At 43.5% G+C, this 12,767-nt stretch overlaps 1 protein-coding gene across 1 annotated transcript in view; it reads right to left on the reverse strand.

The window, feature by feature from the left end:
• Nucleotides 1-12,767, reverse strand: part of slc67a1 (solute carrier family 67 member 1) — a 100,988-nt gene that overhangs the window by 61,805 nt on the left and 26,416 nt on the right. Inside the window, exons 3-4 of the mRNA XM_078415174.1 lie at nt 12,284-12,429; nt 12,054-12,186 (exon numbers count right to left, since the gene is read on the reverse strand). Of these exons, the coding sequence (XP_078271300.1) occupies nt 12,054-12,186; nt 12,284-12,429 (279 nt within the window). The remainder of the gene's footprint in view (nt 1-12,053; nt 12,187-12,283; nt 12,430-12,767) is intronic.

The following is a 12,767-nucleotide window of genomic DNA, read 5'->3' on the forward strand; positions in this document are numbered from 1 at the left end:
CTCACTGAGCACCATAATTCAACAAAAGATGACGATATTAATAAAAGGCTTTCCCACTATGCTTTTCCACTCTTTCTCCAGAGATCACACAAAACCTTTAGTTTTAGAGATGCAGCATGGAAATAGACCTTTCGGCCCACTGGTCCCACGCTGACCATCAATCCACAACAACCACTGATCACACGTTCACACGAGTTCAATGTCAGCCCACTTTCGCAAGCACTCCTACACCTTAGCGGCAATTTTTTAGAGGCCAGTTAACCGACAAACTCACGTGTCTTTGGGATATGGGAGGAAAACGGAGCACCCGGAGGAAGCCCCATGGTCACAGGGAGAACTTGGCACAGACAGCACCCAAGGTCAGGAGTTAACCCGTTCAGGCAGCAGCTCCACTAGTTGCGCCACTGTGCTGCCTTAGTTTCTAACTCAACTGGCCTTTACTTATATAAACCTAGCCACTGAATGTCAAAATGGTGGATTGCTTTGCTGGATGACTTTTCTAGGATTTGTTCATTCCCAACAGCTCAAATTTCTTATTTGTTCCAGCCTAATGTTGTCCTCATTTGATACTGGCAAACTGCTTTCTACTTACTGCAGCCACTAGATCACAAACAGTGGCAGGAACTCTGGCTGATTAATCTGACTGTTTCTTTGATCAGTGACACTGACATCAATTAGAACATAGAACAGGCCCTAAATGTCTGTGCCAAACATGATGCCAAGCTAAACTATTCTCATCTGCCTGCATATGTTCCACTTGCTTCCACTCCCTGCATATCCATGTGCCTATTTAAAAGCTTCATAATTATACGACTTGTATGTTGCCTTCCAAACTCAGTAATTTTGGAGACACAAAAGACTGCAGATGCTGAAATCTGGAGCAAAAACAAACTGGTTCAATGGTTCTTTATTATCACATGCACTGGTACAGTGAAATTCTTTTTTGAATACAGTTCAGTAAATTATTACTAGACATAAACACAATCCCAGATTAAGTACAAAGTGCATAGAAATAGCCCACAGAGACCATATATAGGAGTTGGCGGGTTTTGGTGCCATTTGCTGAAAGAACAGTGGTGTAGCTGGAAGAGCTGCTTTCTTACAGTGCCAGAGACCTGGGTTCGATCCTAACAACAGGTGCTTTCTGTAGGGAGTTTGTACGTTCTCCCTATGACCGCATGGATTTTCTCCGGTTGCTTCGGTTTCTTCCCACATTCCAAAGACATGCACTTAATAGATTAATTGGCTTCTGTATGTTGTCCCAAGTGTGTGGGACAGAACTAATGCACAGGTGATCCTTGGTCGGAGCACACGGTGGACTGAAGAGCCTGTTTCCATGCTTTATCTCTCGTCTAAACTAAACTAATTTGAAGGGAAAAAAACTGCGGATGCTGGTTTAAATCGAAGGTAGACATAAAATGCTGGAGTCAGGCAGCATCTCAGGAGAGAAGGAATGGGTGACGTTTCGGGTCGAGACCCTTCTTCAGACTGATGTCAGGGGAGGGGGCGGGACAAAGATAGGATGTACTCGGAGACAGGAAGATTAGTAGAACTGGGAAGGGGGAGGGGATAGAGAGGGGAAGCAAGGACAACCTGAAATGGGAAAAGTCAATGTTCATACCATATTTTTTATTTCATATTTCATATTTCAGATACAGCGCGGAAACAGGCCTTTTTGGCCCACCAAGTCCGCACCGCCCAGTGATCCCCGCACACTAACACTATCCTACACACACTAGGGACAATTTTTACATATACCCAGTCAATTAACCTACATACCTGTACGTCTTTGGAGTGTGGGAGGAAACCGAAGATCTCGGAGAAAACCCACGCAGGTCACGGGGAGAACGTACAAACTCCTTACAGACGGCGCCCGTAGTCAGGATCGAACCTGAGTCTCCGGCGCTGCATTCGCTGTAAAGCAGCAACTCTACCGCTGCACTACCGTGCCGCCCACTGGGGTGTAAATATGAGGTGCTGTTCCTCCAATTTGCGCTGCGCCTCACTCTGACAATGAAGGAGGCCCAGGATAGAAAGGTCAGATTGGGAATGGGAGGGGGAGTTGAAGTGCTGAGCCACCGGGAGATCAGGTTGGTTGAGACAGACTGAGCGGAGGTGTTCAGCGAAATGATTGCCGAGCCTGCGCTTGGTCTCGCCGATGTAGAGAAGTTGACATCTGGAACAGCAGATACCATAGATGAGGTTGGAGGAGGTGCAGGTGAACCTCTGCCTCACCTGGAAAGACTGTTTGGGTCCTTGGATGGAGTCGAGGGGGGAGGTAAAGGGACAGGTGTTGCATCTCCTGTGGTTGCAGGGGAATATAGCTGGGGAGGGGGTGGTTTGGGTGGGAAGGGGCGAGTGGATCAGGGAGTTTTGGAGGGAATGGTCTCTGCGGAAAGCAGAAAGGGGTGGAGTTGGGAAGATGTGGCCAGTGGTGAGATCCCAATGGAGATAGCGGAAATGTTAGAGGATAATTTGTTGCATGCAGCGGCTGATGGGGTGGAAGGTGAGGACAAGGGGGACTCTATCCTTGTTACAAATAGGGGGAGGGGGAGCAAGAGCGGAGCTGCGGGATATTGAGGAGACCCTAGTGAGAGCCTCATCTATAATGGAAGAGGGGAACCCCCGTTTCCTAAAGAATGCGGAGATTTCCGATGGCCGAGTATGGAACACCTCATCTTGGGCGCAGATGCGGCATAGACGGAAGAATTGGGAGTGGGGAATAGAGTTTTTACAGGAAACAGGGTGGGAAGAAGTGTAGTCAAGATAGCCTTGGGAATCAGTTGGTTTGTAGTAGATGTCGGTCACTAGTCTGTCTCCTCTGATGGAGATGGTGAGATCCAAAACCGGTAGGGAGATGTCGGAGATGGGCCAAGTATATTTAAGAGCAGGACGGATATTAGTGGTGAAATTGGTCAGTGAGTTCTGCATGGGTACAAGAGATAGCACCAATGCAGTCGTCAACGTAGCGGAGGTAGAGTTCGGGGATACGGCCAGTGTATGCCTGGAACAGGGATTGTTCGACTTACCCTACAAAGAGGCAAGCATAGTTAGGGCCAATACAAGCTACACTTTTTAGCAGGATTTACCAAATGCACATTATTTAGGCATTATATACAATGCCTAAATAAATGCTTGGAATGACAAGCCCTGACCTAAGAGATTTATTGCTGTTCCTTTATCATAGAGACAAAATCCTGGAGTTTGTGATCTGCTAGCACTGAGGCATTGCTTTCATCACACGGCCTGGAGCAGTTCAAAGAAGGTGCTTCTTCTCAAGGACAATATGGAATGGGAATTAGATGCTGGCCTTTTCAGTGATCCCCACACCTTATGAATGGATTTTAAATAACTACATAGCCAGTTATTATTCTGAAATTAACCCTAGGGCTTAATTACAAAGTAGAAATTTCAAATTAATAGGATATTATTATTATCATTGCTGCAGCTTCTTGATCAGCAATGAGAAAATTAATTCCTTTTCATTTGGTCTGTAGATGCTGTCTGTGTCGTTCGAGTGTTTCCAACATTTTATACTGTTGATAACCATTAACATGCCATTTACTTACTGCAGGGAGTGAGGTACACAGTAAATGACATTGCCCATTGATCTCCTTTTTGTACGTTGTGCTTCCAAATTCAAGTTACCAGTTAGCATTCAACAGGTTTTTTCAAATGGATAAAAGGAAATAAATCAGTCACGTGAGTGCAAAAGTAGATTGGAAGCACTTAGAGAAGTCTGAAGAAGGGTCCTGATTCAAAATGTCGTCTGTCCATTTCCCTCCTAACCTGCCGAGTTCCTCCAGGACTCAAGATTTCATCATCTGCAGTGTCTTGTGTCTCTATCTCAAAGCAGTTAGTCCTGGCTCTTGGACTGGAGGCAAAAGATTAGGGTGGTGCCCTGGCTTTGCTTTTCACTACGTACTTCCAGTTCTTCCTGGGTTCTCTGCATGTTAGATCCCTAAGGAACCTCATCCAATTTTCATTCTGCATGAATGAAACTTGTTCTGTCCCTGAGTTCCCACTCTTATCCCATCAATCCTGGGACACTCAGCTGAAATAATCCAACACACGACAAATGAAAAATATCACTTTTGGAACTATGAGAATTATTTGCCTCTGTACTGTATTGATGTGCCTATTGAATAACAGGCAAGCAGTGGCTGAACTCTGGGTATGGATATTTTACATTGTTGTTTTCTTGCAGTGTTACCTCGAAACATTTAGAACAGTACATGTAACTCTGTTGTTTTCTAGACCATTGATTGGACCTCCCACAACATCTTTGATTTCCCATTATTACCTGAGGCATGTTCTGGTATCAAGGGAAATATTTTGAGATAATGTCACCATGGAAACATCAACATGAAGAATAAATGTAACAAAAGGGAGGAAGTCTGGAGGCACGATGGGACTTGTCCAAGCCAATCTGATCTGTTGAAAGGCAGCCTTGTATTCATGAAATGACTGTTGTTGCAGAAGGACAGAGAGTGCAATTGTAAAACTTGCTGAAATCATGCAGTGGTTCCATGCTGGGATCACTTAATACAATGTCTCCTTCATGCCCGTATCTGACCTACATTTTAAATGGAATCTACATGATTCGATTTCCAGTTCCTCTCCTTTGGAAGGGCTGATTTTTCATCGTTTTTATAGTTTAATCAATATTAGTACATGCTACCAGACTGACCAAAAGCACATATCTTTACAGCTGGGGTCGATATATAGTTATTTAGGAATAGAAATTTACTCCCTAATTTTTTTAACAAAAAAACACCTTTGGTATTGGAGACAATACTCTTGTTGAGATTTTCTCATCCCTTGTGCAAGGCTGGGTCTCAACCTGGGCATAATCTATGTGCCATGGAGCTCATTGTTTATCCACCGAACAAATAGGAAGTTCACAAATTTGCTTTTTTAAATTGAGAATACGATTTGCATTTCAACTGTTAATTGCATATCACTTCCTAATATTCGTAATGACTTCATCCGTGTATACATGGACGTGGATCATGGTTTGCAGATTTCCATTAAAAAAAATATTAGCTAATAAACTGGGTTAGTTAGCATTTGTTTCTCAGGAGCGGATCATGGAATAATCAATCTACTCCAGAACAGATCTCCCTAGTGATCACTGCTGGTAAACTACTGCCCATCAGGACTGCTCATTTGCAGACGCTATTAATATTTGACCATCTGATACTGTCTTGTTGTCAGATGCCCATCCAAAGACATCATAATTTCAAAAACTCCCATTTTTGCCTGCATCAACATAAACTGGATCTCATCTTCACAATCACTGTCCCTTGTTGAAAAGGCACAGTATAACCAAGACCACATTTTAGTTATATACTTTGTTGCATAGAGGGCCATTCTGCTGATATTCACAGAATCGTACAGCACAGAAACAACTATTTTGGCCTACCTTACCTATGCCGACCATGATGTCTACCTACACTAATTCCAATTGGGGTGGGGTGGGATAATGGATGAGACAAGTTGAATATCTGTAGCCCACCCTAATGCCATGTTAGCTAATTTCATAATTTGCAGGCAATCAAGCTGTATATTAATGAGAAACATGAAGAGTGGTTTAGTGCAGCAAGAATCACAGAAATTAAATTCTTGGGATATCATTCAGGGTTAATTTATGATGCTGTTGCACTGGATTGTATTAATTTATTATGAGGAAAAATTGACTTTAGTTTGGGGAGAATAAGGCCCACAATGTACAATGTGGAAGGTGCTGGATTCTTTATGTATTGAGCTTGACCACACATTCAGAAAGCATACTACACTTGCTTAATGATGATACTGTATTATAGCTGGCAATGGAAGTACATGGAACGTGGACCAGTGCAGCATAGGAACGGGCCCTTCGGCCCACAATGTCCTTGCTGAACATTATGTCAAGTTAAACAAATCTCCTCTGCCTGCATTTGATCCATATCCCTCCATTCACTGCATGTCCATGTGCCCGTCTAAAAGCCTCTTAAATGCCACTATCATTTCTGCCTCCACTGCCACCCCTGGCAACTCATTCCAGGCAACCAACACACTCTGTATAAAAAAAACTTGAACCGCACATCTCCTTAAAAATTTGCCCTTCTCACCTGAAAGCTATGTCCTCTGGTCTTTGATATTTCTACCCTGGGGAAAAAGGTTCTGACTGTCTACACCAGCTATGTCTCTCATAATTTTGTATATTTCTAGCAGGAGTGTAGGAAGCAGGAAATGTTCAAACCCAATGTCTTTGTGTGTAGTTTTTTACCTTCTTTTCGAAAATTGTAAATAATTTAATTAAACTTTCTATTCCTTCTTGGCAATCTCTGATTGTTGTATCTCGAACTGCTCTATACACTGTGGTCTGGATGGTTATCCTTGTTTTCTTAAACTAGCCAACTTTCCCTGATCCCCAGCCCAGCACTTACATCCTTTCCAGCAATGAAGTCCCTTTTACAGCTCTTGTTATCAATTTGCCAAGATGATGTCCTAATCTGGTCTACACAGAGCACACTGCAACAGAAAAGCTCTATTTTCCCCAATACTGGCGTGCCAGCAACTCATGAATAAAACCTCTGTCTTTCGTGCCATCCTTTGAGAACCCTAGTTGATTTTTGATCTGGGTGGGAGAGAGAGGCCTGAAGAGGTCTGGATTTGTCGATGCTGGAACAAAATACAGGGATTTCCTTCATAACACCATCAGATGTAAATTCCGTTTCTGCACCCACGAGAGGATTTACTGTAAATGCATCTGATGCAGTGCAGTTTGGAATCATTAGTAGGACTTCTCTGAAGGGAAGATTAACCGATGGAAATGGTGGAGTAAGCTTGATCAGTACCTGTTGTAGTTTTGAAAAATCAGAACTAGCGATCTCTGGCAAATACAGACATTTTGGAGAGGGAGAGCAATGTCGTCTCTAGCTGGAAAATTAAGAGTTAAATTCTGATGACACATTGACTTTGTTTCTCCATCACTGGCACTTTCTGAGCTGCTGAGTATTTCCAGCATTTTGCTTTTATTTGAGAATTAAAGTTAAGGGTATGTTGGTGTCATGGTGGATGGAGGGGGTAGCGGCAAATGGTCTCTAATAATTCAAAGTGAAATTGAGGCAAAATCTTTTACTCATTGAATGCAATTCTTTGCAATTCCTGATCCAAAGGACTGTGGATATCTGACTATTTGTGACCGAGAGCTACAAGATTTTAGCATGGTTAAGGATATTATAAATGGGTGGAAAAAGGGGCAGTCATGATCTTCATAGAAAAATAAAATTATATAACTTTACAGAATAGAAATATGTCCTTCAGCCCACTAAGTCCATGCCGACTGTCAATCATTCATTTACATTAAGCCTACATTAACTGAATTGATTTGTTCTCCCCACATTCTCATCAACTCTTCCCAGAAAAGAATGAGTGAAAGAGTACGTATGAGGGAATAAATAGCCCATTCCCCTTTCTAAACAGAAGGTTAGTGATAAATTCTGCCGACAAAATCCATACCAAATCTTACATGTTAATTCAATAAGTCATCAGTCAACAAATTGCTGCCTTCAAGAAAGAGTCAGCGCCTTTAGGGAAAAGATCCAGTCAGCGAGTGGGTGAAAGCTCCTTTGGTTCAAGGCTACACTATTAATAATATGAACAACATGGTTCTTATCACGGACCCACCTCAGTGACTGCATGAAGCAGACAGATGTACACATTTATCCTTTAAAACAAGCACCAACAACTCCCAGAGGATTTATAGTCAATGGCTGAGTACATGAATTCCTACATACAGATAGCTTCTTTAGTGCTCAGTCACGGTTTCGTGGTACCTCTGAATCAGGTGTGGGTTTAAGAAACACTCAAGCACCACAATCTAGACAGAACGGTACTGTTTTTTTACATGAGGCATTAAATCCTCTTGAGAGGATCTCATCCATGGTAGTGTTTGAAAGAGCAGGAGATTCATCATAGGCATCCTTGCCAAACTTCATCCATCAAACTCATAAAAACTGATTCAGTGCTAAAAGTGAGTTATGAAATGTTTTTCTTAACCTCAAGAAACCCCAAAGCACCAACAATTGCAAAAATATTATTTTTCAAAATCAACTAAAAAGACTTTTTTTGAACTCTTATGTAATTTTTCTGCTGTGGTATGGAACAAAGAAGAAGTCATAAACATGTGTCACAGTTCATGGTTAAATCTAGCTAATGGGAGAACAGAAACAGAGAGATTTGGCTCATCCTCTCCCCTGAACCTGGAGTGCAGCCAAGCACACCCTTTGGGCTGTTTCAAAGCTCCAGACAGATTTCTTACATTGTGTCGGAAAAAAACTCCAGTTGCTGGTTTAAATCGAAGGTAGACACAAAATGCTGGAGTAATTCAGCAGGTCAGGCAGTATCTCGGGAGAGAAGGAATAGGTGACATTTCGGGTCGCGACCCTTCTTCAGACTGATGTCAGGGGCGGGACAAAGACAGAATGTAGTCGGAGACAGGAAGACTAGTGGGAGAACTGGGAAGGGGAGGGGATAAAGAGGGAAAGCAGGGACTATCTGAAGTTAGAGAAGTCAATGTTCATACCATTGGGGTGTAAACTGCCCAAGCGAAATATGAGGCAGTTTACACCCAATTTGCATTGGGCCTCACTCTGACAAGGTCAGATTGGGAATGGGTGGGGGAGTTGGTGCTGAGCCAGCGGGAGATCAGGTAGGTTAATACGGACTGAGCGGAGGTGTTCAGCTAAACGATTGCCGAGCCTGTGTTTGGTCTCGCCAATGTAGAGAAATTGACATCTGGAACAGCGAAAACAATAGATGATGTTGGAGGAGATGCAGGTGAACCTTTACCTAACCTGGAAAGACTGTTTGGGTCCTTGGATGGAGTCGATGTGAGAGGTGAAGGGACAGGTGTTGCATCTCCTGCGATTGCAGGGGAAAGTGCCTGGGGAGGGGGTGGTTTGGGTGGGAAGGGACGAGTGGACCAGGGAGTTTCGGAGGGCACGGTCTCTGCGGAAAGCAGAAAGGGGTGGAGATGGGAAGATGTGGCCAGTAGTGGGATCCCGTTGGAGGTGGCGAAAATGTTGGAGGATAATATGTTGTATGCAACGGCTGATGAGGTGGAAGGTGAAGACAAGGGGGATTCTGTCCTTGTTACAAATGGGGGAGGGGGAGCAAGAGCGGAGCTGCGGGATATTGAGGAGACCCTAGTGAGAGCCGCATCTATAATGGACGAGGGGAACCCCTGTTTCCCAAAGAATTAGGACATCTCCAATGCCCTGGTATGGAACACCTCATCCTGAGCGCAGATGCGGCGTAGACAGAGGAATTGGGAGTAGGGGATAGAGTCTTTACAGGAAGCAGGGTGGGAAGAAGTGTAGTCAAGATAGCTATGGGAGTCAGTAGGTTTGTAGTAGATGTCGGTCAATAGTCTGTCTCCTGTGATGGAGACGGTGAGATCCAGAAACGGTAGGGAGATGTCGGAGATGGTCCAAGTGAATTTGAGAGCAGGATGGAAATTAGTGGTGAAGTTGATGGTCAGTGAGTTCTGCATGGGTGCAGGAGGTAGCACCAATGCAGTCATCAATGTAGCGGAGATAGAGTTCGGGGATAGGGCCAGTAGACGCCTGGAACAGGGATTGTTCAACGTACCCTACAAAGAGGCAGGCATAGCTGGAGCCCATGCAAGTGCCCATAGCTACGTCTTGGATTTGGAGGAAGTGGGAGGATTCGAAGGAGAAGTTGTTGAGGGTAAGGACCAGCTCTGCTAGGCGGAGGAGAGTATTGGTAGATGGAAATTGGCTGGTTCTGCAGTCGAGGAAGAAACGGAGGGCTTTAAGACCCTCCTGGTGGGGGATGGAGGTGTAGAGTGACTGGACATCCATAGTAAAGATGAGGAAGTGGGGGCCTGGAAAACGGAAGTCATTGAGGACATTTCTTACATTTATTGGTAGCTCATTGCTACCCTCTACTGTTGAACACCCACATTACAAAATAAAAATAAGGTACAGTACTACCCAAGACCTGGTTTTATTCATATCCTTGAAAACAAAAACCTAGTTCATTCATTGCTACGGCCCCATAGCAGAAGCGTCCACGTCGCGGGGCTGGAAACTGGAAGTGTCTTGAGCTAATTCTGCTACCACCATCGTCTACTGTACAAGTGAGGCTCCCACTGATTGTCGCCGGAAGCTAGCGCCCTTTTCAGGACGGACGATGATAGTGATGTAACATTTGAATGATGGACACGAAAGAATAAGATTCATTGCTACCATTGAAATTACCTTGAAATAAAAGTATTCATCACAGGAACTGGTTTTGGCATGCAAAATTGTGAATTGGGGAGGATACTGATCAAAATGGTGGACTATCAATGTGATATCAATTGGGGGCTGTTAAAATAAACTATTTTTGTATTCAACATTGACATTGATTTTCACCATAAACTGAATCCTTCTCAGTAACAAAGGTGCAGTATTCTCAGGTGAGAGACCACCGGGTGGCGCCGTATAATGGCAGCCTCGCCAACAGTCTGCCTCGTCCTTTCCTTTCTTTGTTGTCTTTAGTATGTTTTAAATGTATGTTTTAGTGTATCTTTAGCTTTGTATTATGTGGGGGGTGGGGGGAGTTGGTGGGAAACTTTTTTAAGTCTCTTTTCTCGACAGAGATGCGATTTTGTTCCATCATATCTCCGTTCACGCTGCGGTCTACCATTGAGGAGCTGGCGGCCTCTTGCTGGGGGTCGACTTTGGAAGCTCCAACTGCGGGAGCCTGCGGACATAACATCTTGGAACTTGCGATCCCCTTGTCAGGGATCGACTTTGGGAGCTCCAAACACGGGAGCATACAGACAACATTGTGGAACTCGCGGTCCCTTGGGGGGGGGTCGACTTCGGGAGCTCCAAGCCGCAGGAGCTTCGATCGTGGGAGATTTGATCGCCCCGACGTGGGAGCTTCAATCACCAGCTGCGGGAGCTTCGATCGCTGCTCGCGTCCGCGGGAGAATAAGGAGGAAAGAAGATAAGACTTTATTGCCTTTCGTCACAGTGAAGAATGTGGGGGAGCTGCCGTGGTGGGTGTTTATGTTAACTTTTATGTAGTTGCGTGTCTTGTTGCTTTTTTCTGGTATATCTGTATGGTAAATCAAATTTCACTGTATCTTATATGGTACATGTGACAATAAAGGACCATTGAACCATTGAAATATGTACTTTATTGCAGGCATGCACAGTTAGAAAACCCAGGAGAAACTAAAATCTAATAGAAAAACATGCAATGTAACCCGATTGGTCGTTAAGATTTGTATATATTTGTATATATTTTATGTTGTAAGAAGTGCTTTGTCATGTCAAATTAATTACTCTAATTAAAAAAATATTAACAAACACCATTCAGGCTAATGTACAAGTTGGCAGAAGGATCTGCAGAGAATGGAGGCACATAGAGATGTAGGGGATGGAGGGATATGCATCATGTGCAGGTACATGAGATTAGTTTATCTGTGGCATCATGTTTAGAATAGACATTGTGGGCCAATGGCCTACTCCTATGCTGTACTGTTCAATGTTAGATATTCTAAGATCCAGAGAAAACATCTTGTTAACAAATCAGCACCTTCATTGATGGTACATGGTCTGCTGTCACATTGACAAAGTTGTAAAGAAACTTTCCATCATACAACACAGAAAGATAAAATTAAAATCACTGCTTCATTGTAATCTTCATTTTTATTTTTAAACAGCAAAAGTTGACATCTACTATAATTTTTTTCCATCCCCATCTCAAGTTGTGATTTATGTTGGATATTATTTCTATTGATGTGGATCCCTTTCAGAAGATCAGGACCAAACGGTTATTTTCCTCAAGTGGATAATGAGTAGCCAATCAAATTTTGGGCACACTGTACAATCAAATATATGTATTATATAAAACAAGAAATCAAAATTAAGGGATTAGTCTGACTTCCATTTGTGCAGGTTCTAGTGGGATGCAGGAGATGAGAACATAAAAAAGGCACAAAGTGCTGGAGTAACTCAGCAAGCTAAGCAGCATCTCTTTGTACTTACCCAAATTTGGAGATCAGCAAACCTCCAGCTGAAGAACCAACTATCATTCCCAGCCCATATGAAAGACCAAGCTTCCCAAGTGCTCCAGCCCTTTCTGTCTCAGAAGATAGGTCAGTCACAACCATTTGAGCAGCTGAAAGGGGTTAAAAAGGGAAGAAACACATTTTTAAAGAAATCAGGCACTGGAGAGATTAATAGAAAAATGGGTGGGGAAAAGTGGCACATTGTACCTTGCATCCCGTGCATGAATACGGAGGGCAATCGGGAAAGGAAAAGTAGTGACACACTCGTTGAGAACCCCATCAAAACGTAGGTAAGGCCAGAGGAGAGATATGCGAGTGAGAGGGCAGCTCGACCTCCAAACAAGTCACCAAACCTGTTGATAGAAAAATACAATATCAAAGAATCGTGAAGACACAAGAGAACAGATGCTGGAATCTGGAGCAAGTAACAAACTACTGGAAGAACACAGTAGGTCAGGCAGCATTTGTGGAGGCAGAGGAGAGTTGCTGTTTCAGGTTGAGACCCCACATCAGCGAATGTGATTGTTAGCGGAGTGGAACTGATTAAGTTTTTGGTCCAGAAAAAAACAGTGGATAATGGGGTATGGATGTGTATAAAGACTGGATAGACATCCATGATGAAGATGAGGCAGTTAGTGCCAGGAAATTAGAAGTTGTCAAAATGGTGGAGGGCATGAAGGGCATCCTGAAT

Source organism: Rhinoraja longicauda, chromosome 18 (genome assembly GCF_053455715.1).
Source record: "Rhinoraja longicauda isolate Sanriku21f chromosome 18, sRhiLon1.1, whole genome shotgun sequence".
Classification (NCBI taxonomy): Eukaryota; Metazoa; Chordata; class Chondrichthyes; order Rajiformes; family Arhynchobatidae; genus Rhinoraja; species Rhinoraja longicauda.